Raw genomic sequence first — 25204 nt, 5'->3', positions numbered from 1 at the left:
ATAGTGAGAGAGTTGGGAGAAACCCAGACGAAGATCACGCTTTCTTAATCTCTCGTTTTAGCTATGGCGACTGGTAAAACTGTGAAAGATGTCTCACCCCATGACTTCGTCAAGGCTTACGCTTCTCATCTCAAGCGATCTGGCAAGGTTAGTAGATGAGTTGCTTCCAAGTTCTTTCGTGTTTTTGAGTAGAAATGATCTACGCCTTTTTTATTTGTCAACTTAAATTCTGAAATCAGAAATCTTTCCTTGAATTGAATCAGCCCTAGTCTTCACATTTATGCCATCTGCTCGTTTTTGTGTGCTTTTGTTATAATTAGTGTTGTGTTGAGGTTGTCGTAATAATCATTTACCTGCGAAGAAATGTGAGATTGTAAATAAAGCTCAAATTTTGATTTTGTAATAGCTCAGATTGTATGATGTCTCTTGTTAGCTTATTTTGTTTGTTGAATCTATTGAAATTTGTATCTGTTTACAATAATTGAAACCTAAGTTAATGTTAGTAATTGTTTCTAGACACACCTTTACTGTTTAGTCTGATACAAATGCTTTGAACCCACAACGTAATTCTTATTAAGGTCTTTTGAATTGAATGAAACGTCCTTAGTCGTTTTTGTCTATCTCGAGATCATAACATAATGTCTATTGTTTGTTTTCAGATTGAGCTTCCCCAATGGACTGACATTGTGAAGACCGGAAAGTTGAAGGAGCTTGCACCATATGATCCAGACTGGTACTACATCAGAGCTGGTAACCTCTTTTTTTTCTCTCCTCTTGTCTCTGTATTTCTCAATGCATATAAAGTTTTCTGATGAGAACTCTTGTTATGTAGCATCTATGGCAAGGAAGGTTTACCTTAGGGGAGGTCTTGGAGTTGGCGCTTTCCGTAGAATCTATGGAGGCAGCAAGAGGAACGGTAGTCGTCCACCACATTTCTGCAAAGCCAGCGGTGGTATTGCCCGACACATCCTCCAGCAGTTGGAGACAATGAACATTGTTGAGCTCGACACCAAAGGGTAACATTAATGACTTTAAACATCTTCTCTTTAGAGATCTTTGAACAATGCTAATAGTAACACTTTTGTTCTTCTCTTCAGAGGAAGAAGAATCACTTCCAGTGGCCAACGGGATTTGGACCAGGTTGCTGGCCGTATTGCAGTTGAACCTTGAAGATCTTAATGTTCTTTTTTGTTCTTCTACTACTTTTCAGGCCATTGTGCTTTTAGTGTTTATCTTTACTTTTATGAACTGTTATCATCTCTTGCTGAAGACTGCACTCTTAATGTTCAAAGATTTTAAAAATTTTGGTGGTGGCTTTGGACTTCGAAATTTATGTCTTCCTCCATTTTGTTGTTTTTGCGTCCGAGATATCTTAACCAAAAAACTAACAGAGCGCAAATTGGGGTAGACGAATCTTTAATAGTTTTAACCAGGTTGATTGTAATGCAAATTCTAATCATCATATTGCCAACAAAAAAAAAGCCATTTTGGTTTCTTGATGAAGTAATGTAGACAAAAGAAACGATCACTAAAGAGATCATAATCTGTGTGTGAGACACGGTTCTTTTTTTGGATCAGTAGAATGTTTGATGTGCAAATTGAGTCTTTAGATGCAAGTTTCAATCATTATAATATCTAAATGGAACCGAGGAAACCTAAACTTGCAAGTTGCAACTAATTTGGTTGCGTCAAGGAAAAAAGTAAGGTTCTGTTCCGAAAGAGGGGTGATATGGACAAGGAACAAGATTATTGAAGAAATGTGCAAATTGAATGAAAAGCTTTTTTAGAGGTCTTGCTGTTTGAAGAGGTCGCTCATGTAAGATCCAGTGTCGCTCCAAGACGATAGACTGCACCATGTTATCTTCTTGTGTTGCGGTATATTAAACTTGAATTCTCTGGGTATAGTCGGGTGCTTGTTCGACCTTTAAAGAAGAAACACAACAACACTTGATCATCTATCAAGAAGAAAGCAAAATTCAAGAATGTCTTTTTCTTTACCTTTTGGGAACGAATGGCCTATTAAAATATGGCATTGGTTGTGCCTTAGGGACCAACTCTTTCCTTAGCCTTCGTATCTCTTCTTCTTCTGCTAGCTAAAGAAACCAAAAAGCGTGTCATTCTTTTATATTTGATTACATAAGAAGCACACGGAGTTTCTTCTCATGTGCATACCTTTCGCTGCCGTTCTCTATCTGTTTTGTATTGCCCTATTAGGTTTATCTTCTCCGCAACCTGATACAATGATACAATGCTGGATTTAATCATACAAGATCCACAAAGGTGAAGGCAAATGGCTGAGCATCAGCATTATATATAGAAATTAAGACTCTGCTTGTGGTAGATGAGTTCAGGCCATAACGAGAAACTGTAACATGCATAACTCTCAACTATGGACAAGATATGTGTAAAATAGTTTTACCTGGTAATCAAATTCCGCTCGTTCCACTGCTCGAATGTCTGAATGGAGCTTCAAGTCTACTGGTATTGTGATGTCTTTCACATGAGGCTTAACCAAATTCTGAAATCAGAGAGAAACATTACAGTGTTAAAACAACCTTTCGAGTACAGAATCATCTTCTTATGTTTAAACATCCAAAAAATATCTGGTTTGATAGAATGTTAATGAAGAGCAGAGGGGCTCACCTCAGGTTCATCAGTTGTCAAGGGAAGACCTTGAGCTATAGGGATTCTCATTTTTTCCTCCTCCAGTTTCATCTCTTGTAGCTTCTTTATAAACTCTTCTTCTTTCATTCGTCCCCGTTCCTGCGTAGACATAGACCAACAATCACGATTCAATAACTATCATGTCCGGAAAAAGCTATTCTCATGTTGTTTTGCCAAGTTTATACCTCAGTTCTGAGTTTGAATGGCCTCAAAGAGGTGACTTTGATCTGCTTCTTCTTCGATCTTCTACTCCCCACTGATGCAGAGGATTCCAAGCTCTGTCACAAATAGATAGTCAAACTACATCAACCATTCAAGGAGAGGATAAACAAAATCATATGCTGCATCGAACTAAACACATACATTTCTTCTGCCCCTGCGGCCACCATTTGAGTTTAGACTTGGAACACTACATCAAATCAGACAAATTAGAACCAAGTATGCATAGGATCAACAGTTTCAATAAAACCTCTATCTGTATACCTATTGTCCCATGATGAAGAAACTAAGGCATGAGGCTGTTCTAGTCCAAGATTCGTAGCTGTTAAAACCAAATCAGATGGAGAAAACAAAGAACTCCAAGTGACTTCATCAGTCTCAGTTTCTGGACACTTAGGAGGCTTCTGCTGACTCATCATTCCAGGCAATTCCCATTTCAAAGGTTTCTTAATCTGGTCTTCTTCCTTCTTATATGTAGAAAATGGGAAGCAAGTAAGCTTCTCAAAAGCTTTCACAAGATGCATCACTTTACCATATTCAGGGATACTCATCCTCGCTTCTTCAAGCACCTGTTCTCTTCTCCTCTTCATCAAAGCAACTCCAATTTCATCAGAATCTCCAACTCCGACTTCTTCATCTCCGTCGTCCAAGTTACAACTGGATTCTCCAATCTCTGGTTCAGATTTGAAGAACTCTTCTTGTGAAGCGCGTAGAGTCTCATACGCGATACAAACACATTTCTTAGAGTTGGAATTGGTCTTAGCTCCACATTTACAATCCACAGAAACCGAAGGATCCGTCGTCTCCTTCGTAGAGTTCTTCTTCTTCTTCTTCTTAACCACCACGAATCTCCTCTCTCTGATCCGGTTCCGCGGTGAGAAAACCGTCGGATTAGGCTTCGATTTCGGATTCTTCTGCGAAGATTTATTTCTCGATTTCGCGAGTGGAGTCGAGTGTGAGACGACGATGTTAGGGTTGGAATTCTCGGAGAATTTAGAAGTATCTTCTTGAGAATTGTTGGATTGGAAAGTGATCGGATCCATCAACGGAGTCTCGTGTTTAGCATTCTTCAAATTCGTCGATTCCATCGGAGATGCGAAATTAGGGTTTTGTCTAGAGATTACGGAAGAAGAAAGAAGAATAGAGAGAGAGAGGAGACAGAGGAGGAGGGAATTGGGTGATGCAAAATCTGACCGTTGCGACTTGTTAGGAAGACTCTCTCTTGTAACGGTTTAGTGAGTCATTCATTTACTGGATTTCGCGTAATCACGACGGATTAATTGCTTAATTTCAAACTTTTTGTGGTTTTAACGCTCGAGAATCTAAAATGATTTGTCAATTGGGTTTCTGGCCCAAGCCCAATCCAAACCGATTAAAACGGAACGGCGTCGGTTTTAACTTGGTTATATTTTATTGTCAACCAAACATAGTTTAATGTTGCAATTTAACTTTATGAGTTGTACATATTTATATAGCTTGAGAAACACTTTAAAGTTGGAAACAAAGAAAAAAGAAAGAAAAAGTAATGATGCTGGATTTTGAAGCATCTTTGATCTCAAGTTTGCTTTTGCAGAATCCACCTTTCACTTAACTAAACTAATGTAACACCGAACATATTATATTAATCAAATATATACAAAAGAAAAAAAAAATTACATGTTAGGCAATTACTACTAATATTTACGTGTTAAAAAGTTTGTTGTTGCCTTGTTGGTTTAGCTCTGCGGCTAAGTTAGCACTGCCAAATTTTGTGATCCCCTATACTAGAGAGATTAAAATTTTAACTCCCCCTAATTTAATTAGAGAAAAAAAAAAAAGTTGAAGGAAAAAAAAAGTAACTAATAAAGTTTTAGGAGCCACGTTATGGGAGTCTTAGGGGCATTTACGGAAAATCATGACCTATATAAATCAGCTTCTTCATTCTGATCACCGTCACAATTAATTTCCCCGCAATTCCATACACATTCCCCACCACCACCACAGTGTGAGGAGCGAAACCTGAAAAGTTACGTAGCTCCACTCCTCACTCCTCCACATAAGGTACGATCAACGGACGTAGCTTCTCTCTTGTAATATGAGATCTTCCTTTTAGGTTTCCGCCATTTGATTAATCTCTCCGTTTAATATTATTATGTGATTGCCGTCGATTTGGATCTCAAATTCGTCTACCTTTTTTAAATAGAATTTTGGATCTGATTGCTTGTGTTGATATTGTTGTGCTCCGGTTCGGTTTGCTGTGTGATCCGCGAAAATTCACATAATTTTGCACTCTTTTCTTCGACTCTTCCTTAAACCGGTGGTTTCATTCAATTGCATGTAACCAGATCTGTGATTTTTTTTATAAGGTTCGTGTAATTTCCAATTTGTTTATTGCTCTACTTGAATTGCTTATGGGGCTAAACCATGATCATGAATTCCTCATTTGGTTTTACATGAATTCTCTATCTTCAGTTTCTTTACTGTACCGGATCTGACTTACTTACTGCATCCACCAAACTTGTTTAGTTTTTTTGAATACATAAAAAAAGCTATATATCTTGCATCTCTGTTTCTCATACATTTGCTCTAATTCTCGGATCTGACATGCTGATACCAAATCTCTGAATTTATGTTTTTTCTTTGCAGATTAAATAAAAAATGGTGAAGATCTGCTGTATAGGAGCTGGGTATGTTGGTGGTCCAACTATGGCCGTCATTGCTTTAAAATGTCCTAACGTTGAAGTTGCTGTTGTTGATATCTCTGTACCACGTATCACTGCTTGGAACAGCGACACGCTCCCAATCTATGAGCCAGGTCTCGATGAAGTTGTCAAGCAATGCCGTGGCAAGAACCTTTTCTTCAGTACTGATGTTGAGAAACACGTCAGAGAAGCTGATATCGTCTTTGTCTCTGTCAATACCCCTACCAAAACTCGTGGTCTTGGTGCTGGTAAAGCTGCTGACTTGACTTACTGGGAAAGCGCTGCTCGTATGATCGCTGATGTCTCGGTTTCAGACAAGATTGTTGTTGAGAAATCAACCGTTCCTGTAAAAACCGCTGAAGCCATCGAGAAGATCCTTACACACAACAGTAAAGGAATCAAGTTCCAGATTCTCTCTAACCCTGAGTTCCTTGCTGAAGGAACTGCTATTGAAGATCTTTTCCATCCTGACCGTGTTTTGATCGGTGGTCGTGAAACCCCTGAAGGCTTTAAAGCTGTTAATGCCTTGAAAGATGTTTATGCTCAGTGGGTTCCAGAAGATAGAATCCTAACTACTAATCTCTGGTCTGCTGAGCTCACCAAGCTTGCTGCCAACGCATTCTTAGCCCAAAGAATCTCATCTGTCAATGCTATGTCTGCTCTCTGTGAAGCCACTGGTGCTAACGTCACTGAAGTCTCCTTTGCTGTTGGTAAAGACTCTAGAATCGGTCCCAAGTTCTTGAACTCCAGTGTCGGTTTTGGCGGCTCCTGTTTCCAGAAAGATATCCTCAACTTGGTTTACATCTGTGAATGCAACGGCCTCCCTGAAGTAGCCGAATACTGGAAACAAGTCATCAAGATCAATGACTACCAGAAAACCCGGTTTGTAAATCGCATTGTCTCCTCAATGTTCAACACAGTTTCCAACAAAAAGATTGCTGTCCTTGGATTCGCCTTCAAGAAAGACACTGGTGACACGAGAGAGACTCCAGCCATTGATGTCTGCAAAGGGTTGTTAGGTGACAAAGCCCGAATCAGCATCTATGATCCACAAGTCACTGAAGAACAGATCCAAAGAGACTTAACCATGAACAAGTTCGATTGGGACCATCCACTTCACCTCCAACCCATGAGTCCAACCACTGTGAAACAAGTCTCAGTCGCTTGGGACGCTTATGCTGCCACCAAAGACGCCCATGGAATCTGCTTGTTAACTGAGTGGGAAGAGTTTAAAACACTTGACTATGAGCGGATCTTTGAAAATATGCAGAAACCAGCGTTTGTCTTCGATGGAAGAAATGTTGTTGATGCAGAGAAGCTGAGGAAGATAGGATTTATTGTTTACTCTATTGGTAAGCCATTGGACCAGTGGCTCAAGGACATGCCTGCTCTTGCTTAGCTTTGAGTTTTATTCTCAAGATTTGGATTCCTTTTTCTCTATATATATGTTGGTTATATCAAATAATTTGTTCTGTTTCTTTTTGATGAGACATTTTCCAATACTTTTATCATATGTTTGGTTAGAAAGAGAGACTAGATTTGGTTATTATCGCTAACCACCTTGTACGTTGGATATCAAACTTGTAAGCTTCTCAAACATTTTCAATATATAAACCTTTTACTGTTTCTGATTACTATTTATTGCCGGATTGAGGAAGATATAACTAAAGATGATTGCAATAAAAAAAAACTGTTAGAATTTTCATCGTCCACTCGTATATATAAAACAACCTGCCCTTGAATCCGGCAAAAAAGAGAGAGAGAGAGAGTATGATGATGATGATAAGGCAAACGTCGAGAAAGGCTTATCTAGGGCTACGGGCGTCTCCTTTAGGGTTAGGGCGTCGATTGTACCACGAGAATGTGATCGACCACTTTGAAAACCCTAGGAACGTCGGATCCTTCAACAGGAACGACCCTGACGTTGGCACAGGATTGGTAGGAGCTCCTGCCTGCGGGGACCTCATGAGCCTCCAGATTAAGGTCGATGATTCCGGTCAGATCATTGATACTCGATTCTGGACCTTTGGTTGTGGCTCTGCTATCGCCTCTTCTTCTGTCGGTATGTCTTCGAATCAGAGTTTTTAATTTTGATCTATTCGTTAGTCGCTCATGAGCAGAGTCGATCAGAGATAAGTAGGCAAGTTTTGATTTGTATGTTTTTTGGTTTGTTTGTTCAGCTTCTGAATGGATCAAGGGCAAAACCATAGAGGAAGTTTTGACCATCAAGAACGCGTAAGTGCCCTATTTTTACAATCTGCCAAAGCATGTTTCTGTTCATGTCGCTCAAAGAGATTAACAATATCTATCACCATGGTTGTCATATCTAACTCTGTTTCAGTAGTTGGAATATCTCAAGTCTAGTGATAAGTAAGTTGAACATTTGGATGGATGAGTAATTTTGTTTAGGAATTCTTAAATTCGCAGGGAAATCGCAAAGCATCTTAGGTTGCCACCGGTCAAGCTACATTGCAGTATGCTTGCAGAGGACGCGATCAAGTCCGCGGTCAGAGACTACAAGGAGAAGCAAGCAAAGGCTAATGCTGCCACTGAAGGAGAAACTGTCGAGGCCTGAATCCACTATTAATACTATATGCCGCATTGTGCTGTTGTTGCTGCTGCTGATGAAATACAAGTTGCAAGGAGAGGTGTGTTTCGTTTGGTTGTTTTATGCTTACCTTTCAATTGTTTTAGTTAAGTTCTTTGAATAAATAGCTGAGCATGTTTATTAGCTATTGATTAACTCAACCGAGTCATTCTTCTGCATTGTGAGAGTCATTCTTCTGCATTGTGAGTGATACTTCTTTCTTTAGTGTTTTATGAAAGCTCAAAGCCTAGACACGTCAAACTTAATTTCTAGCTGAAACAAAAAAGTTCTCTTTCACTTCTTATTATAGGCTAAAAAGCCGAAGTTACGAAACTAGCCCTTTCTTCCTTCCCTCGCTCTCACACACACTTGTTGTCAGTGCTGCTTATTGATTCTCCTCTGTTTCCCCACTTTCTCTCTTGCTCCCTCTCACTCTCTTGCTTTCTTTAATCCGAATTTTTCAGAGCATTACGTATCTTTCTTTGCCCCCAACAGTTACTGCTCTGTCTCCGGCGATTTCTTTTGCCTTTCCTCCTGAAAGGTGACGGCCTTTGTAGCTGTTTCTACGCTCATCTTTCTTGGGTAATGAGCGTAATCCTCTTCGCCCTCATCTCTGCTTTCCAACAAGCTTCGTTTTAATGGAAGACCATCATCAAGAATTTGAGAAGTCCATCTTCGAATTCGTACCTAACAAGCTCAGAAACTCTCTAGTTTCGAGAAATCGCAAGATGAAGAATGGCTTCAGAGACTCTATGAGTCACTACGAAGAGCTCTCTAGCTCCTACGGATTGAGGAAGAACCCGAAGAAAACCCAGAAATCTCTACTCGTTCATCCAAGGACGAATAAGAAGAGTTTGATTCGATGCAGAGAGTGTGGGAAAGGGTTTCTTTACGAGAAATGTTTGCTGAATCATCGCCAAGTGACACATTCTGAAGAATCTGTGAGAAGAAGTTTGTTCTGTAGCTTCAGTGTTGTGCAGAAGAGAAAGAGATCGAAGAGAGTTTCCAGGTACAAGAAGAAGAGTACTCCATTCTCTGTTTCTTCTTCTTCTTCTTCTTCGTTTACAATGTTTCCTGTTTCTGTGGATGATGATGGGGAGTTATTAGAAGTCGCTGAGTCTTTGATTCTGTTGTCTATGAGTGGTGGTAAGTTCATGCATGGTTTGGAAATCTTTGGTAAAGCTCTGGATTCGAATCAAGAGACGAATCAGAGAGAATCTGGATATGGGTTTTTGAGGAATAAGCAAAAACTTGTTGCTGAAGCTTTGGATGGAGACGGTGAAGAATCTAATGGACGGTCGAAAGAGCTTTCGGATTTCTTGGCAGACAAGAAGGCCAGGGAAGGCGATGAATCGGGTCAGCAGAAGCAGGTAGGAGCTGGAATGCTTATAGAAGAAATCGAACAGAAACTTGTTGGTCAAGAAACTGTCTTTGGAGATTCAGATTCAGGAAATAAAGGTTTTCTGATGAACATTGATGAGCATCGGTGTGGGCTCTGTGACAAGGTTTTCTCGACTTATCAAGCTCTTGGTGGTCATCAGACGTTTCACAGAATAAGAAACAAGTCCAAAAGTCGAACCTAGAGATGCAGAGACGAATCAGTACTGGAAGTTGGAAGCTGAGATTAGTGGGTCAGTGACGTTGGGACGTAAAGTGCAGAGTGTGCTCAAGGCTTTAGGTCAGTTCAGGCTTTTTAAGAGGTCACAAGAAGTGTCAAAGCACGAGATCAAATGATGGAGAGAACCTTTAGCTAGCTGTGATGTTTTTTTTTTGTGTGTGTTGAAATTCAATTGTTGTTGTCTTGTTAGCTGTGTGATGTTTGTATTTTGGTACGTAGAGGGGAGACTTTGTTTAGTCGTTGGTTTCTCAAATCGGTATTCAAAAAATTGTACATCAACTTGTTATGGTTTTAGCAATTTTAGCTCATTTCACATCACATGTTCAAATTCTCTAATCCATTTGGTTTGTTTTTCGAGAAATATGAAATTTTTCTTTCAAATCTGACCCTCTAGTTTCCACGTTTTGAATGTGTAACTCACTTTAAAATCGGAAAAAGAGTCTTGGGGATCAAATAAAAATACAATCATAAACAAATCTTATGAAAACTCATAAATTCCTGGTTAAATTTTAACAATACACGACATAATATTGGTATGATATCGCAAAATTGAGCTGAAAGATCATGTCGAGGTATAGTTTCTTCAAACTTCAATCTTATGTCTTTGACCGTATCACTATCATGTATAGTGTCGGTTGGTCTTCGCATTAAAATGAAAAACTTTTCAAATAGTTTGGCGAATGTTCATTATAAATGAAATCAAATAAAAGAAAAGTTCATATACTATTAAATGATTACGACATACGAAAATTCGTACGGAAATTTCTGATTTTCCTTTCCTAATTGTATACTTTTCCTTTTCTTCTCCTTTTGCGTCTACTTATTTCCATTTATATAAAAAATACAGCTGTTAAGAAAAATATTTAACATTTTTAATATATAATAAAACTGGAAAAAAATGAAAAATATATATTTATAAATTATTGCTTGGGCATGAAAGTCGGAAAAAAACCTAAAATTAGCTTAATACAGAAAACCCTAAACTCAAGGTCAAGACACCAAATCCTTTAACACGGTTTGATTCATTTATAATTGAAATCCTTAATTAATTACGCTTCTTCTTTTTTTCTTCCTTTTTTTTTTTCTTTTCTTTTGGTTTTTAATGCATTATTATTAGTTCTTTTTTTATTTTGAGATCCACCGGCGAAATCACTTTGGCAAAAAAAAAAAGGCTTGATTTTTCTTCTTCTTCTTCTTCTTCTTCTTCCTCCTCTTATATTTTGTCGTCTTCTTCTTCCACAAAGCTCATTGCTTTGTCTTTGAAACCTTCTTGTAACACGAATTCGAGCTAAACCCATTTGGATTCTCAATTCGAATTTGCTCAAAAGAGTCGGCGGGAATCTAAAAAATTCCGAATTTTTGCTGGCTGTCGTTAAAATCCTAATGCGGTGTGAGAGAAGACGACTACAACGAATAAGAAGAGCGAATCAGAGTCTAAAATCATCGGATTTGGGAGTTACCCACAAGGCTAGATCGGTAATCGAGATCGGAGGAAACGCGTCGTGGGGAGGTGATGTTTTTGAGTTGGGGATTGGGTGGAATTAAAATTAGGGTTTTAAACGATTCGGTTGATCTGATAACGACTCCGGGGCTGCAAGATCAAGGATGCAGCTTCACATATCGCCTAGCATGAGAAGCATTACGATTTCGAGCAGCAATGAGTTTATTGATTTGATGAAGATCAAAGTCGCAGCTCGTCACATCTCTTACCGAACTCTCTTCCACACTATCTTAATCCTCGCCTTCTTGTTGCCTTTTGTCTTCATCCTTACCGCTGTTGTTACCCTTGAAGGTGTCAACAAGTGCTCCTCCTTTGGTAACCCCTACCCCCCCCCCCCCCCTCCCTCCCTCTTCTTTATTCCGTTTTGTTAATATGGTTTGGATCTCGATACATCGTGTAGGATCTACCGCCTTAATGTTGTTAGATGAGCATCTTGTTAAGTTGTTTGGATCCAATTGGTTATGTCAACAAAGTTTCTTGCTTGGAATCAGTTGAGTTTCAATTGTATCATTGTATGAAGCTTCGAGCTCAGATTCCGTGGTTAATGTCATTTTGTTTGAATGAATTCCATTGTTGTGTTTGTGTGTGTGAAGTAAAAGTTACATATATTAGTATTACTAAATCAGAACCAGATACTGATGAGATGAATCTTAAGAGTTGTTCCCTTTTCGCTTGTGGTTCATATGCTTAGCTTTGCCACCCAACATCCTTAGTTGAGTATCTTCCTAATTATGCTCATGTGATGAGCTCATGAAAGTTTTTTCTAATTTTGTTGTCTATTCTTGTCTTTTTTGCTTCAGATTGTTTTGGGAGGCGGTTAGGACCACGTCTTCTTGGTAGGGTAGATGATTCAGAGGTGAGTGATTGCTTCTTTCCAGATGTTTAAATTTACAATTCAGATTTTTCTGTGTCATTGTGTTAAGTCAGATTTGCCTTTTCCTTTTTTTCACGTTCTGTCACAGCAGAGACTACTTAGAGATTTTTACAAAATTTTAAATGAAGTAAGCACTCAAGAAATTCCAGATGGTTTAAAGCTTCCAGATTCTTTTAGTCAACTTGTTTCGGATATGAAGAACAACCACTACGATGCCAAAACATTTGCCCTCGTCCTTCGAGCTATGGTACAGTCTTTAATCTTCAATTAAATATAAGTTGTGGATTTATCCAAAAATGTATATATGATTTGATTACCCTTTCTGAACAGGTAGAGAAGTTTGAAAGGGATTTAAGGGAATCCAAATTTGCAGAACTTATGAACAAACACTTTGCTGCAAGTTCAATCCCAAAAGGAATTCACTGTCTCTCTTTAAGACTAACCGATGAATATTCCTCCAATGCTCATGCCCGTAGACAGCTTCCTTCCCCGGAGCTTCTCCCTGTTCTCTCAGACAATGCTTACCACCATTTCGTTCTAGCTACAGACAATATCTTGGCTGCCTCGGTTGTGGTCTCATCCGCTGTTCAATCATCTTCAAAACCCGAGAAAATTGTCTTCCATGTTATCACTGACAAGAAAACCTATGCGGGTATGCATTCTTGGTTTGCGCTTAATTCTGTAGCTCCTGCGATTGTTGAAGTCAAAAGTGTTCATCAGTTTGACTGGTTAACAAGAGAGAATGTTCCGGTTCTCGAAGCTGTCGAAAACCATAACAGTATCAGAGATTATTACCATGGGAATCATATCGCTGGTGCAAACCTCAGCGAAACAACTCCTCGAACATTTGCTTCGAAGTTGCAATCAAGAAGTCCCAAATACATATCTTTGCTCAACCATCTTAGAATATATCTACCAGAGGTAAAAAAGAATATGTCCTTTTAATTTCAAATTTTTTGCCTTTTGCATGGCTTACTGTCTTGGGATTGAGAATATGAAGGTAAATGTTTGTTTGGTTTGCCTTTTTGACAGCTTTTTCCGAACTTAGACAAGGTAGTGTTCTTAGATGATGATATAGTGATACAGAAAGATCTATCTCCGCTCTGGGATATTGACCTTAACGGGAAGGTTAATGGAGCTGTTGAGACTTGTCGAGGAGAAGACGTATGGGTTATGTCAAAGCGTCTTAGGAACTACTTCAATTTCTCTCACCCGCTCATTGCAAAGCATTTGGATCCAGAAGAATGTGCTTGGGCTTATGGAATGAATATCTTCGATCTACGGACTTGGAGGAAGACAAATATCAGAGAAACTTATCATTCTTGGCTTAAAGAGGTAAAAATATCAGAGAAGCCTGCAATATTTTTGAGTTTAAAGATTCGAAGATTGGCAAATCCTTGATTTTGCTTCTGGTGTTGATTTTTGATGTGCAGAATCTGAAGTCAAATCTAACAATGTGGAAACTTGGGACATTGCCTCCTGCACTAATAGCATTTAAAGGTCATGTTCAGCCAATAGATTCGTCTTGGCATATGCTTGGATTAGGTTATCAAAGCAAGACCAACTTAGAAAATGCAAAGAAAGCTGCAGTGATTCATTACAATGGCCAATCAAAACCGTGGCTCGAGATAGGTTTCGAGCATCTTAGACCCTTCTGGACAAAACATGTTAACTACTCCAATGATTTCATTAAGAATTGTCATATCTTGGAATAGCAAATAGAAAGCTTTCAGATAGTCTTGAAGCAGAGTGGAGATATCGCTGGTTCTGCAGATTTACTCGAATTTTAGCTGGACAATGAAACCAGTTGCAGAGCAGCTGGAGAAAGAGAAAGAGAGATATAAAGATTCATTCTTCTGTAAAAATAGAAGGTACCCTTTTTGAGATTCTTTTTTGGTTTTGAAGTAAAGATTCCAATCTTGGATCTGTTATAAGAACAGGAAAGGTTTCTCAGAAGAAATTAGACTTTGGTCATGATCAGAACAGTCCAAGGACCAAACAACACACTGTTGCAGATCCACTTGTACTCTTTTTTATTTATTATTTTTTTGGTTAAATTTTTAACAGTCAAATTCCACATTTTTTGTTTTTACTATTTTGATTTCATTAGGTTTTAGGGATTTTATATGGACATTATTGCTTTGTTAAGGTCCGTCCCTATTGGATCAATCATGAGACTTTTCTTGATGCAGACGTTTTTTTTGGCAGATTCAATTTACTTATCTCCCTGTCTGTCCTCCTAGTCCTATCTCTCTCTATTTGATGTCATTGTTGAGATATATCTAAACTAAAATTATGAATTTATGACATATTCACAAATTCGTCATTCATAAATAATAAAAAGTAAAAAAAAAATTATGGTGCACTTAAATCGAAATATTGAGGTAAATACTAGATACCACATATTTTCATTTTAGATAATAATTTAATATCTTGTGTAAGAAAATTACAAGTAGAAAATGGTAATCACATAACGTTGACTTGAATTTTGTATATAATATATAAATGAAACAAATAAAGATAACTTACCAATTTATTTTTAGACTTGATGATTAAATAATAAATTGATGGTTGGATAAATAAATAATAAATCATTGCTTTCTTATTTTAAGGGGGCAGATATTAAAAAATTGTATGTGATGAAGAAAGCTTCATTAGAAAGGTAATTTTTGTTTAGTGTAATTGCTATGATATGTCCCAACAGTTTCTTCACAAGAAGCAAAAAGCTTACACATACAAGTAATTAAAAATTGGTGTAATTAAAAAAAAAGTGTATTCAAGAAATTGTTGGAAAAAAAAACAAAGAAAAGAATTAAAATTGGATTGATCTAATCGATTGAGTAAAATAGTAATGCGTTCTTTCCAAGTGACTTTGACAAAAAAAAACAAATAAAAGAATCGTCTTGGTTTCATATACAATATGCTTTGAGAGAAGAGAAGAGAGAGAGATGGGCAATTTGATAGGCGCATAGATGGGAAGAATCTCAGATAAAAATGGAAGCTTTGACCGCCATTGATTCTTCTCATCAACCACAACACTCTTATTGTTGATCTCTTCTATTTCTTCTCCTCTCTGATGCGTGTTCTTGATTCATCGGCTCTCAGATCAGTCACAGAGCCCCCCCAAGTAAGGTTTTTGATTCTCTAGATTACACACACACCTACACCTACACCTATGACCTAACCACCTGACCTAATTAAAGGCCTTTTTCTTTTTCTCAAATCTGGGGATTTTAAAGTTTACTCCTTTATTTGGGAGATTTCCTCTGTTTTTTGTTCATTCCTTTAGATCCCTTTCTTCTTATTTAAATTTTCTTCAATCTTTTCAAAATGCTAATCTATTAACTCTGTATCCTTTCAGAATCCTCTGTTTAATTGCTTTTTTGCATGCTATTCATTTATTATCAGATTCTGTTTTCTTACAAAGATCATTCATCTATTTAAACAAACCCTGTTTCATCTTCACAATCACACTTATTGAACAAAAGATTGTTCTTTTTTGGCTTATTGCAGATAGGATACAGAGCGAACAAGGTCCTGTTTGGGATTTGATCCATAGAGAGAAACTGTCAAGCGTCTTTTGAGATTTTGTTTTGTGGTTTGAGGGAACGTTTTTGTGGGCTTGTTTGTTGGTTTGGTTGGTTGGTTCTTGGATAGATGGCAGAAGTACATAATCAACTAGAGATCAAGTTTCGGTTAACCGATGGTTCTGATATCGGTCCTAAAGCATTCCCTGATGCTACAACTGTTTCGGCATTGAAGGAAACTGTTATCTCTGAATGGCCTAGAGGTCAGTTCTTTTCTTATATATATATATATATGCTTACTTACTCTTATGGCTTTTAAATTTATAATATCCTTAGGCAATAGGCACTGTTTTTTTAGATTGTAAAAGCTTGAATCTTCTTGGAACAATGGTTTTTTCGTTATGAGAATCATGTCACACTAGGATATCTTATGCATTACCAAATTTCAGATTCTTAGAATGTTACTCACCTTGCCTAGAAGGCTAGAACTGTACTTATTCTTGTGATTGCTTCGTCAGGGGAAATTACTTGTTCTTGTTATCAACATAAACCTGTGTGCATCATACCACTTGTCATTTTGTTCTGTTGTGTTTGACTCATGATAGAGAAAGAGAATGGGCCGAGAACAGTGAAAGAGGTGAAGTTGATAAGCGCAGGGAAGGTATTGGAGAACAACAAGACGGTTAAAGATTACCGAAGTCCAGTCTCTAATCTCGTAGGCGCTGTCACCACAATGCATGTTATCATCCAACCTCCTGTTACTGAAAAAGGTAAAACATTCTTTAGATTCTTCTCGTTTTTTTCTAGCTCCTCAAAGAGACAACAGCCTCTACTTTAGCATCAAATTATGTTATCGACCTGACAGAGAGATGTTTACAATGTTTGAAACAGAAAAGAAGCCTAAAGGTGACCCGAAGATGAACAAATGCGTCTGTGCAGTCATGTAAGAGAGTAGCAAAATCTCAAGAGAGAGAGAGTCAGATTTCTCCTTTTAAGTTTGGTCCCTGATGTGGTTGGTATAGATTGTTTACTAATACAGATACGAAATTAAAAGAGTATTGAACCATTTTTTTTTAGATAAGTATAAATCAAAAGCTCTTCTCTAGCTTGTTGCAAAAGTAAATTATGGTGTAGTAATATGATTCAGATCCTCTTTTAAGACACAAGAAGACTCTGTTTTAGCTATATTTCTGAGCTCCTCTGCATTTCGAACCCTTTGTTTCGTCTAAGAATTTTAACATAGCAGGATTGTCAATTGTGAGACTAAACTAGAATATCTCCCAATCATTGGTAGAGATGATTTAGTAGATCGTTCACTGTTTGCAGAGAATTGTTTGACTAAACTCGCAAACAACAAATGAAATGATAAATGTATCATCAGGATTTAGCATTGAAAGAAAAAGAAAAAAAAAACGAATAAAACAACTCAAAAGCAAATCAAGCATAAAACATTAAAAGGAACAGAGCCAGAGGCGATACAGGTAAAGTATCATGGGAAGAACCAACGAGCATCAGAGAATGGTAAGGAAGAGAAGACGCATTGTGGCAAAGGTTGCATCTTTTGGGTGGTGAGATCATAGACAAATATGTGGTGTGGATCCTTTTCACCATGATCAACGCCACTGAAATAGATAGAGTTCCTTTTGATCCCTGGGATGCCATTTGCGATAACGGTGATGCCCATGTCATAGATCAATGCTTCATCGCCCAAAGAATCTATTTTTACCCACTTGCCTCCCACCTGGTTCGTCTTGTAAATGCGAAAATACCATGTTTTGCAGTGTTGTACTATACTTGATACCATCAAAATATCTCCGGACACTGTGACTGCAATACGTGTTTTGAAGTTACGTAACTTTTCCCAATAGAGTTCATCATCTTCTTCATTAGGAAAACAGGGGAAATCTTAATGATTGAAGCAAAAAGAGTCAAGAGACACAGCCCCATCTTTGCGTAGATTATCTCCTGATAGGTCCCAAATATCGACAAGATCATTGTGAAGGTAGAGCTTTTGATCTTTGTGATTATAGACAAAATCTTCATAAAATTCGAAGGGAGGAAGGTCGTGCCACTTGTTGTCTCCTTTCTTGGTAAACACACAAGAGCGCAACATTACCTACAACTAGGTAGGCCCTGTTCGTTTTTGAGTCGCTACTGTAGCGACTGCGACTGGTTTAAAGATATTTCTTTTTGTAATTCTGAATATTGTAAAGGGTATAATTATAAATACTGTAAAATCCCAATTAATTAAGTCATAGAAGAAGATGAAAGGTTCTGCAACTTTTGTGTTTGGAGCTTCTTTTATCTGATTTTAAAAATGGTGATTTGATTATAAAAAAAATAGCGACAGTCGCTGATTCAGATCATGGCTTGGGTCTCATCGCTGATTTTTCCGGCGACTCCAAATTCTTGATATTCTAATCGCAGCGATCAAAATTGAAGGCAAGATGAAGAGAGAGAAAGAAGGAGCAAAGGTATTTTTCATGGTCGCTGTCGCTACTGTAGCGACTCATAAACGAACAGGGCCGTAATCTTTGGTTTTGTTGTCTATCCGAAAACAAGCTTGGTCGTATTGTAAGCATCCTAAACTAAAAGATTGAGTATCGGGTAGATCAATCTTCTCAGCAGTTAAAGGATTGATAATGTAGAGATGCATAAGAGGATTCAACAACAAGAGCCAGCTACCACAAGTCGTCAGACAACGACTCTGGGCAAAGTCAACACCAAGGTCTCTACTTCTGTAAACTTTGTCTTGATCCTCCGGAACAAATAACACACAACTACTGTTGTTGTTGTTGATGGCTTCCTCGTTGGGAGGGAAGAGAATCAGCCATGGAATCTGATTTTGGTTAGGGACGCAGCCTCTCGAAGCAGAGTGCCACGAAGAACAAACCGATTTAGCTCGATTAAAAGATGTGAAACTCAAGCGTTTGAAAACACATCTCAGCAAGTCGGGACATATCTCCGACCAGTTTGCAACCCCCGGAACTTCTTCTCTTTGTCTCCCACGATTAGCATTTCTTTTGCTCCGGTCCATTGCTCAAACAAGGTTTCGATCTCGTTAATGTAACCCTACTACATAAATGAGATGATTTTTTGTTTTTTTTTGTAATTATCTAAACGAAACTGAATAAAATATTAAAATAACCCAAAAATTTGAAATAACCGAACCAAAAAAAAAACAAAACAAATAGCCACATTACTATACATGTCATCTACAAATGCTAGTATTATTGTAAAATAAATACATTAACACACGTAAAAAAATAAATTTGTAACAATTTTTTTTCTCTTCCTGTATCTGAAAAAACGGAAATTGAGTAATTAATATAAAACACTATTATATAAAAGGAAAAATATTTTTTAAAGGGTAAAAATGAGGGATTTTTGGTCTTATTAAAAATACGATTATTCAACTGAAAAAAATTATTAGCCAAACGCTGCTTTTGATCAACATACATTAAGTCAGGACGTGTATAAATAAGACGATGTCGCTTTCAAAAAGCTCTTCTCCATCCTTTCACTATGTCATAGTATAAACTAGATTATGACCTGATACCGCGAGGCAAGTTTTTACATATTTTTTTTTTTTGTTAATATACTCTTTTAATACTAATTTGTTAATGTATTATTTTGTTAATTTTAGTGGTTTAATATATAATTCGCAGTATAGCGTACAATAATTTTTGTTTAATACAATAAATCAATTTGATTCAGCATATTTGATATTGGTGCTGTTAAATAGTAAAATAATGATTTAATTCATATTGAAGTATCATATTAATGATATTTTATTTTTTAGTATTATTAATTCAATTTTGTCATGTCAAATAATCTGTCATGTAATATAACTCATTTGTGTTATTTTAAAATTTTAATATGTTTAAATATTCCTAATTTTAAACTTTTTTTATTAAGTTAAGATATATCATTTATAAATTATAAACTTTTTAAAATTTTATAATTTACTATATACAGTAAATTTACTATACATATATGTTAAACATACACTTTTTATATTAATTGAGTAATATATGTTCGTTTTAAAAAATTCAAATCACAATATATGCAGAAAAAATCAATTTTATTAACTTTATGTATTATATGATGATTCACTACATTTAAAATTTAAAATCAAAAAGATATGATAGGAGAATAAAATTTTATAATCTGGAATAAATTTTCTAAATATCTATATTAATTGGAAAACATTATATATATGGATATTTAAAATATTTTAATTGTGTTTGGTTATAAGAATAGTAGAGAGACTTAACTAAACTTGTTTAGATATGAATATAAGCATTTAATGGTACATGTTTCCAAAAACATATTTTTGAGCAAAAAGTGCTGCAATTATACTAGTAAGATGTTTAAACTTGCTTCACTAAATATAGATGAAATATATATATATATATATATATATATATATATATTATTAAGTATGTGTGTATTTGTAATCATTGTATATTGTTATAATATTTTTAAATCTCTATTTTTCTAAATAATTTATTAAAAATTAGTTGAATACAAAATGTGTACAAATTATACATGTTAAACTTCTTTCCTACATGTTAAACTTGTTAAATTAGTCGATTGCTTCTTTCAATTCGGCGACTACTCTCACTTCTCCGGCGATTCCATCCCCTCCACCGCATAAACTAATGCATCGTAACGATCTTTCACCCCAAAGATCATTCAGTAGCGGCAGTAGTGGTCACGGTGACAAGCCGGTTATTCCAGACAAAGACATGAAGAGTCTAATCGTGGATCACAACATGGAAAGGTTTCTGCTCTCTTTGGGGAAAAGGTTTCCATGGCTTGGGGCTAAGTATGGACCATTGGCTTCTCTTGTGTATCATCTGAAGCTCATGGTGATTGAAATGTGACACTAAGAGAGATTGGATTTTATCAGCGGAAGAGGTTTGGAAAGGAAGATGGTGTTGAAGTTCTAGCACCTCTTGTGGCACAAATTCTCTTCTTGTTGCTTCAACTCATTTGGTATGCTGCTCTACTTTTCTCAAGCAGCTATGTATCGCTCAAGAAGGAATCAAGCAGTTGGAAGTATGTGTGTATAGCGTTAAGTACATTGAAACTGTGTTAGGAAATGTGGATTCTTGTCTAGTTGGTGAAACAAAAAGGCAAAAGGTATATGATTAATTGAATGATTCCATTAGCAGTGTTTTGTAAGAATCACTAGATATGAATTGCTTCTTTTGAGACATGTAATTTTTACCTTTGTTCTCTGTTTTGCTAAAAAAAACTCTCAACAACAGATAAAGACAAGCGCTGAAGTGAGAAAGCCCTACTAAGTGTACAATTTTAACCCATAAAGAGAGAGAGCTTCAGTAAACAAAACATCGAAGCTTACAAGACCGAATCGTTTTTTTTTTATATTCTTAAGACTATATAAGATGAACCCTTTTTCTATTTCATATCAAAGTCATCTTCCTTTTCTACCAGAGACTGTCTTTTTCACAGCCCCAACAGATACTAAGAACTGATCAAGAGAAGAGAGAGTTCTCATATCGTCTGGAGGAAAATAACTCGCTGCTTTTCCCATTAGCGAAGTGAAGAGTAGAGAGAGCGAAGGACGAGTTACATATCTTTCCCCAAGAAGATCGTCTAGGAACCCAAACGCAGCTAGAAACTCTGATCTTCCTGCGTTTATTGGAGCTTCAAAATGAGCTGGGATTATCCTTTTAAATCTCCAGTCACGTGCTATCTCATCGATCCAATCTCTCACCTAAATCATTTGTGATGATCAAATCAAATCAAAACAACCACGTTTGGACCAAAAAGATTTAAACAGATAGAATAAGGACCTTCTCAGGGACTTTGCTAAAGACCAAAGTCTTTACAATGGGAGAAACGATCAGCTTCTGCGACATTTTTGCGAAGCTTGCGTTTGGTTCCAAGAGATTCGAGGGACCAAGAAATAGGATTTGCAGAACCATTCTTTCCCATCCTGCAAGTTTTAAAACAAAAACAGAAGCCACTGAGATCTCCTGGTTGATTGAAAACAGAGATTTTAAGAAGTGCTGACCTTTTTGGCGGGTGTTGGGGTTATCAACCACTGGATCATTGGGTACGTCTTTTCCTTTGCTAAGTATCTTAACAGCTAGTCCATTCTTAGCCGAGGCCAACAAGGACTCGTTGCTGATACTCGAGGGAGGTCTCCGTGGGACGAAGATCACAGCATCAGTAACTAAAAGGGTTCTTGACCGCTTATGGTAGAAGGCTACTTCGACATAAGGTCCAATTCCTGGATATACATATAACCCCATAAGAAAAATATGATTTCTGAATCTTTCAACTAAACCAGATTGGAATACTAAAAGGAACATACCAACTTCAGGGGAGCTTAAGACTTTCTGCTCAATCTCCTCAGCCCATGGTGTAGATAAGTCACCGTCTTTGATGATATTAGCACGAAAGATACCGAAAAACTCGAGTGGTAAGTTCAATGGCCAGCTCCATTGTCTTGGTGCCACCCATATCTGAGCCTTAGGGAACTTTCTAGAAAACGGACCGACAAAAATCTTGTGCTCATAAGCAAATGTTGGCAAGACAATGTACTCAACCGGAGCTCCCAACTCCTTAATAAGCTGCCACAAAGCGAACACAACCAAATAGTGTTCAATCATCTATCTACACGCTTTCTCTATTTATCAACCACTAATTAAGTGTTACATAAAAAACAAAATCCAATCTGGTGGGGAAGAAGAAAAAGAAAAGGGGAACCTGAATACACTCTTTGGTGGGAGCAATAGGAGCATGAACCCATAAACCTCCAGATTTGAGTTTGATGACAGTCATTCGTATATTGGTGGACACACTGCTAAACCCTAAAGCTTGTTCTTGTTCAAACATCCATATACAACCTTTAACCGCCTTCAAACAAAACCAACAAGGTTCAAAAATTGTGTTTTTGTCAAAATTAAAACAGTGTTTTTGGGCATAATTGACTTAGTGGAGTCTGTTAATTGGAGATTACGACCAATTAAAGAATCGGTATTGAGATTGAGAGATGGAGCAAAAAAGAAGCTAACCTCGGTTCTGATGGTGCGCCGGTTAAGGAAAGGGCCAAGAGGAAAAGGAAAGCCAGTGAAGTTAATATAAAACTGTTTGCTTCGATCTCCGTTTATGTCATCAGTAACGACGGTCTTGCTCGTCGAAGAAGAAGCAGAAACCATCAACGGAGCTTTAATTTGTCTGTTTACGGACATGGGTCGACCCAAATTCAATGACCCACCGAGAAAGTTGATGTTTTTATCCAATACTACAAGTTTGGGTTTCGGGAGATGAACGGCCATGGCCGCTGCCGCCATTTTTCTTCTTCGCTTATCAGTTCCGATGTTCTTTTTTTTTTTGGTTCTTCAGCTTTTTTTTTTAATTGGTACAATAGGAACTAGAAGCTGATGTTTGGACACGTGGATGGGTATAATGTGATAGTTTCCCTTTTCTTACGTGGATATTACAACAAATATTGTGTGGACATTAGTAAGTTTAAGTACAAAAGCATAAATCATTCATAGTTGGTTTGACCAAAAAAAAAAATCATTCATAGTTGAAGACGTCAAAAAAAACCCAAAATTGTTAAAGGAAACTGTAAATAAAAGAAGAACATCGTAGAACTTTCCCAAAAAGTTTAAAATTTCATCGGTTTGGTTTTGTGGTTGGTGGTGGTTATGACGCGCTACGTTTGCGGATGGGAAGACGAGAAAGCTTTACTAGCCAGCATTAAGACAAGACCCCACACTCAAACTTGTTAAATTCCCCAACGGCTACACAAAAAAAAAATATAATTGTATAAGAGTTATTTTCATTTTATTTTATTTTAAAAAAAATATGAATTGGATACATATAAGATTCATTGTACATATGTTATCAATATGTCTTTTAACTTGGAAGGAAATAAATCTTGGCTTTACATTGAACAATTTACTAGTATTTACAACCAATTTATTAGCATTGACCAAAGGAAAAGGAAATAAATTTCAGCCAAAAAGTTAAGAAAATATGACCCAAAAAATTCACCAAATGCTAAAGAGAAAATCAGCGAAATAAAGTGGTCAATGAGAACAGCCTTACATAACGCAGCGCTTAAGCCTTAACTTGTACTTTTCGTGAACCTCGAGGTTTAATTTAAGCATTGGAAGGGTTTTATAGCTGGGTCGATGAAATTACGGATCTAGAGAGATCTTTTCCTGGAAAAAGAGAAATTTGTGTCACACGACACGACGTTTTGTAATATACTTATTAAAAAACTTGTAAGAGAAAATAAAAACCATCCAAATTCTAAAAAACCCCACTCACTTATCAAAAGAGAAAGAGTCAGAGAAGAAAGACTCATCCTATTCTGATGGCGAGAGTTGCGTTGTTAGTTGCGGCGGCGGTTCTGGCTTTTCTGATAGCGGCGCCGGTCACAGAGGTTGAGGCGAAGAGGTGGACTGTTGGTGATAACAAGTTCTGGAACCCTAATATCAACTATACCGTTTGGGCTCAGGACAAACACTTTTACCTCGATGATTGGCTCTGTATGTTCTCTCTCTGTCTCTCTCTCTTTACGTTATTATCACACACTCTCGGATTCATTATGATATTTATGTTTTAGATCTGTAACGTTTTCGCTTATTATTATTCTATGTGATTACGTTTGAAGATCATGTCTGATTGTATCAATCATAGGCTCTGTTTTCTTGTTAAAACGACATCACCCAGTTGTTAAAAGTCTGAACATTTTAGTTTCAGTTTTGACCTTTTGATGGATATGGATTAAGCTCTCTGTTCTTTTTTTTTTTGTAAATCTTGTTGACTTATATAGTGTTTCTCATTGGTGTCTCCTTTTGGTGGTTTCTTTCTTGTCTCCATAGATTTTGTGTACGAGAGAAACCAATTCAACGTTATAGAGGTGAACGAGACCAACTATCTAAGCTGCAATTCCAATAATCCCATCGCTAATTGGACTCGTGGTGCTGGAAGGGATTTAGTTCATCTTAATGAGACCAGGCATTACTATCTCATTAGTGGTAATGGTGGTGGATGTTACGGCGGTATGAAGCTTGCTGTTTTAGTTGAGAAACCGCCTCCTCCACCACCACCTGCTTCACCTAATAAGAACAGTGCATCGACGGTCTCTGCTTTTGCCCACCAGTTTGTTGTTCCGGTGGCTGTTTTCGCAGCAGTCTGGACGATGTGGGATGCGGTTCCGAGGTTGTGGTAACTAGTCTGGATGTTTTCTCTTAAAAGAGAAAACGATTGTTATCGGTGTGAATTCCGATTCGATTTTTATATCTTCACCAAGTGAAGCTCGTTTATAGTTTTACTGGTACTCTTTTATGTTTAGGTTCTTTGGATCTTTATGTGTTTGGATTATTTCATTCATGCTTTTGCTTTTTGTTGGTGGGAAAAAACAATATTCATGCTTTTAGCTTTCATGAGCCTACGATTTGGGCTTTGGATTCTGAAGTTATAGATCTTTCTTCAATTTGGACCCATAGATGATCATTGTTTCATGAAAAATGGTTTTA

At 37.1% G+C, this 25204-nt stretch overlaps 8 protein-coding genes and 2 pseudogenes across 11 annotated transcripts; 7 read left to right on the top strand and 3 right to left on the bottom strand.

Annotated features, from left to right (window-relative positions):
- The first annotated feature begins 4 nt into the window (after nt 1-4).
- Nucleotides 5-1329, top strand: LOC104744271 (small ribosomal subunit protein eS19z-like). Its single transcript, XM_010465295.2, has 4 exons — nt 5-147; nt 660-750; nt 833-1016; nt 1098-1329. Exons 1-4 carry the CDS (start codon nt 64-66, stop codon nt 1168-1170), a joined length of 432 nt encoding a protein of 143 aa, XP_010463597.1. The 5' UTR covers nt 5-63; the 3' UTR covers nt 1171-1329.
- A 276-nt stretch (nt 1330-1605) lies between these two features.
- On the bottom strand, nt 1606-4099 carry LOC104744270 (microtubule-destabilizing protein 60-like). Its single transcript, XM_010465294.3, has 8 exons — nt 3148-4099; nt 3028-3073; nt 2850-2942; nt 2644-2763; nt 2420-2518; nt 2173-2232; nt 1999-2093; nt 1606-1922 (listed from the first exon to the last, which is right to left on the bottom strand). The coding sequence occupies exons 1-8, from the start codon at nt 3969-3971 to the stop codon at nt 1784-1786; spliced, it is 1476 nt and encodes a 491-aa protein (XP_010463596.2). The 5' UTR covers nt 3972-4099; the 3' UTR covers nt 1606-1783.
- Nucleotides 4100-4587: 488 nt separating this feature from the next.
- LOC104744269 (UDP-glucose 6-dehydrogenase 3) lies at nt 4588-7198 on the top strand. Of its 2 annotated transcripts, none has more exons than XM_010465291.2 (2): nt 4588-4923; nt 5509-7198. In XM_010465291.2, exon 2 carries the CDS (start codon nt 5521-5523, stop codon nt 6961-6963), a length of 1443 nt encoding a protein of 480 aa, XP_010463593.1. In that variant the 5' UTR covers nt 4588-4923; nt 5509-5520; the 3' UTR covers nt 6964-7198. The 2 variants fall into 2 exon arrangements, with proteins under 2 accessions (XP_010463593.1, XP_087343674.1); XM_087487548.1 differs by having other exon boundaries at nt 4815-5228.
- Nucleotides 7199-7204: 6 nt separating this feature from the next.
- LOC104744268 (iron-sulfur cluster assembly protein 2) lies at nt 7205-8376 on the top strand. Its single transcript, XM_010465290.3, has 3 exons — nt 7205-7626; nt 7745-7799; nt 7992-8376. The coding sequence occupies exons 1-3, from the start codon at nt 7335-7337 to the stop codon at nt 8137-8139; spliced, it is 495 nt and encodes a 164-aa protein (XP_010463592.1). The 5' UTR covers nt 7205-7334; the 3' UTR covers nt 8140-8376.
- A 301-nt stretch (nt 8377-8677) lies between these two features.
- On the top strand, nt 8678-9921 carry LOC104747963 (uncharacterized; annotated as a pseudogene).
- A 795-nt stretch (nt 9922-10716) lies between these two features.
- On the top strand, nt 10717-14335 carry LOC104747962 (putative galacturonosyltransferase 13). 2 transcript variants are annotated; one of them, XM_087487547.1, is made up of 6 exons: nt 10717-11585; nt 12071-12126; nt 12236-12391; nt 12475-13065; nt 13177-13479; nt 13578-14335. In XM_087487547.1, exons 1-6 carry the CDS (start codon nt 11375-11377, stop codon nt 13857-13859), a joined length of 1599 nt encoding a protein of 532 aa, XP_087343673.1. In that variant the 5' UTR covers nt 10717-11374; the 3' UTR covers nt 13860-14335. The 2 variants fall into 2 exon arrangements, with proteins under 2 accessions (XP_087343673.1, XP_087343672.1); XM_087487546.1 differs by having other exon boundaries at nt 10779-11585; nt 12233-12391.
- Nucleotides 14336-14685: 350 nt separating this feature from the next.
- On the top strand, nt 14686-16776 carry LOC104744266 (membrane-anchored ubiquitin-fold protein 1). Of its 2 annotated transcripts, none has more exons than XM_010465288.3 (4): nt 14686-15271; nt 15658-15934; nt 16277-16441; nt 16563-16776. In XM_010465288.3, the coding sequence occupies exons 2-4, from the start codon at nt 15802-15804 to the stop codon at nt 16616-16618; spliced, it is 354 nt and encodes a 117-aa protein (XP_010463590.1). In that variant the 5' UTR covers nt 14686-15271; nt 15658-15801; the 3' UTR covers nt 16619-16776. The 2 variants fall into 2 exon arrangements, with proteins under 2 accessions (XP_010463590.1, XP_010463591.1); XM_010465289.3 differs by having other exon boundaries at nt 15019-15276.
- A 384-nt stretch (nt 16777-17160) lies between these two features.
- Nucleotides 17161-18708, bottom strand: LOC104747961 (F-box protein At2g05970-like; annotated as a pseudogene).
- Nucleotides 18709-20966: 2258 nt separating this feature from the next.
- Nucleotides 20967-23315, bottom strand: LOC104744265 (uncharacterized). Its single transcript, XM_010465287.2, has 6 exons — nt 22724-23315; nt 22416-22565; nt 22021-22279; nt 21718-21936; nt 21497-21639; nt 20967-21417 (listed from the first exon to the last, which is right to left on the bottom strand). Exons 1-6 carry the CDS (start codon nt 23000-23002, stop codon nt 21115-21117), a joined length of 1353 nt encoding a protein of 450 aa, XP_010463589.1. The 5' UTR covers nt 23003-23315; the 3' UTR covers nt 20967-21114.
- Nucleotides 23316-23693: 378 nt separating this feature from the next.
- On the top strand, nt 23694-25173 carry LOC104744264 (early nodulin-like protein 16). Its single transcript, XM_010465286.3, has 2 exons — nt 23694-24211; nt 24548-25173. Exons 1-2 carry the CDS (start codon nt 24037-24039, stop codon nt 24895-24897), a joined length of 525 nt encoding a protein of 174 aa, XP_010463588.1. The 5' UTR covers nt 23694-24036; the 3' UTR covers nt 24898-25173.
- Nucleotides 25174-25204: the final 31 nt, after the last annotated feature.

The sequence above is a fragment of the Camelina sativa genome, chromosome 15 (assembly GCF_030686135.1).
Source record: "Camelina sativa cultivar CO46 ecotype springtype chromosome 15, ASM3068613v1".
NCBI lineage: Eukaryota > Viridiplantae > Streptophyta > Magnoliopsida > Brassicales > Brassicaceae > Camelina > Camelina sativa.
The sequence above is the reverse complement of the archived record's forward strand: the minus strand, read 5'-3'. Positions and strand labels throughout refer to the sequence as shown.

What these genes read in the sequence shown, in the direction of transcription:
- LOC104744271 (XM_010465295.2), top strand. Translation starts at nt 64, where the DNA reads ATGGCGACTGGTAAAACTGTGAAAGATGTCTCACCCCATGACTTCGTC. An exon ending in ATCTCAAGCGATCTGGCAAG is followed by an intron (nt 148 to 659) that starts GTTAGTAGATGA and finishes GTTTGTTTTCAG; the next exon opens with ATTGAGCTTCCCCAATGGAC. An exon ending in CTGGTACTACATCAGAGCTG is followed by an intron (nt 751 to 832) that starts GTAACCTCTTTT and finishes CTTGTTATGTAG; the next exon opens with CATCTATGGCAAGGAAGGTT.
- LOC104744270 (XM_010465294.3), bottom strand. Translation starts at nt 3,971, where the DNA reads ATGGAATCGACGAATTTGAAGAATGCTAAACACGAGACTCCGTTGATG. An exon ending in ATAGAGAACGGCAGCGAAAG is followed by an intron (nt 2,094 to 2,172) that starts GTATGCACATGA and finishes TGGTTTCTTTAG; the next exon opens with CTAGCAGAAGAAGAAGAGAT. An exon ending in AGGCCATTCGTTCCCAAAAG is followed by an intron (nt 1,923 to 1,998) that starts GTAAAGAAAAAG and finishes TCTTCTTTAAAG; the next exon opens with GTCGAACAAGCACCCGACTA.
- LOC104744269 (XM_010465291.2), top strand. Translation starts at nt 5,521, where the DNA reads ATGGTGAAGATCTGCTGTATAGGAGCTGGGTATGTTGGTGGTCCAACT.
- LOC104744268 (XM_010465290.3), top strand. Translation starts at nt 7,335, where the DNA reads ATGATGATGATGATAAGGCAAACGTCGAGAAAGGCTTATCTAGGGCTA. An exon ending in TATCGCCTCTTCTTCTGTCG is followed by an intron (nt 7,627 to 7,744) that starts GTATGTCTTCGA and finishes TTGTTTGTTCAG; the next exon opens with CTTCTGAATGGATCAAGGGC. An exon ending in GTTTTGACCATCAAGAACGC is followed by an intron (nt 7,800 to 7,991) that starts GTAAGTGCCCTA and finishes TTAAATTCGCAG; the next exon opens with GGAAATCGCAAAGCATCTTA.
- LOC104747962 (XM_087487546.1), top strand. Translation starts at nt 11,375, where the DNA reads ATGCAGCTTCACATATCGCCTAGCATGAGAAGCATTACGATTTCGAGC. An exon ending in CAACAAGTGCTCCTCCTTTG is followed by an intron (nt 11,586 to 12,070) that starts GTAACCCCTACC and finishes TTTTTGCTTCAG; the next exon opens with ATTGTTTTGGGAGGCGGTTA. An exon ending in ATCATTCTTGGCTTAAAGAG is followed by an intron (nt 13,480 to 13,577) that starts GTAAAAATATCA and finishes TTTGATGTGCAG; the next exon opens with AATCTGAAGTCAAATCTAAC.
- LOC104744266 (XM_010465288.3), top strand. Translation starts at nt 15,802, where the DNA reads ATGGCAGAAGTACATAATCAACTAGAGATCAAGTTTCGGTTAACCGAT. An exon ending in TATCTCTGAATGGCCTAGAG is followed by an intron (nt 15,935 to 16,276) that starts GTCAGTTCTTTT and finishes GACTCATGATAG; the next exon opens with AGAAAGAGAATGGGCCGAGA. An exon ending in ACCTCCTGTTACTGAAAAAG is followed by an intron (nt 16,442 to 16,562) that starts GTAAAACATTCT and finishes TGTTTGAAACAG; the next exon opens with AAAAGAAGCCTAAAGGTGAC.
- LOC104744265 (XM_010465287.2), bottom strand. Translation starts at nt 23,002, where the DNA reads ATGGCGGCAGCGGCCATGGCCGTTCATCTCCCGAAACCCAAACTTGTA. An exon ending in CCACCAAAGAGTGTATTCAG is followed by an intron (nt 22,280 to 22,415) that starts GTTCCCCTTTTC and finishes GCTTTGTGGCAG; the next exon opens with CTTATTAAGGAGTTGGGAGC. An exon ending in TTAGCAAAGTCCCTGAGAAG is followed by an intron (nt 21,418 to 21,496) that starts GTCCTTATTCTA and finishes CAAATGATTTAG; the next exon opens with GTGAGAGATTGGATCGATGA.
- LOC104744264 (XM_010465286.3), top strand. Translation starts at nt 24,037, where the DNA reads ATGGCGAGAGTTGCGTTGTTAGTTGCGGCGGCGGTTCTGGCTTTTCTG. An exon ending in TTACCTCGATGATTGGCTCT is followed by an intron (nt 24,212 to 24,547) that starts GTATGTTCTCTC and finishes TTGTCTCCATAG; the next exon opens with ATTTTGTGTACGAGAGAAAC.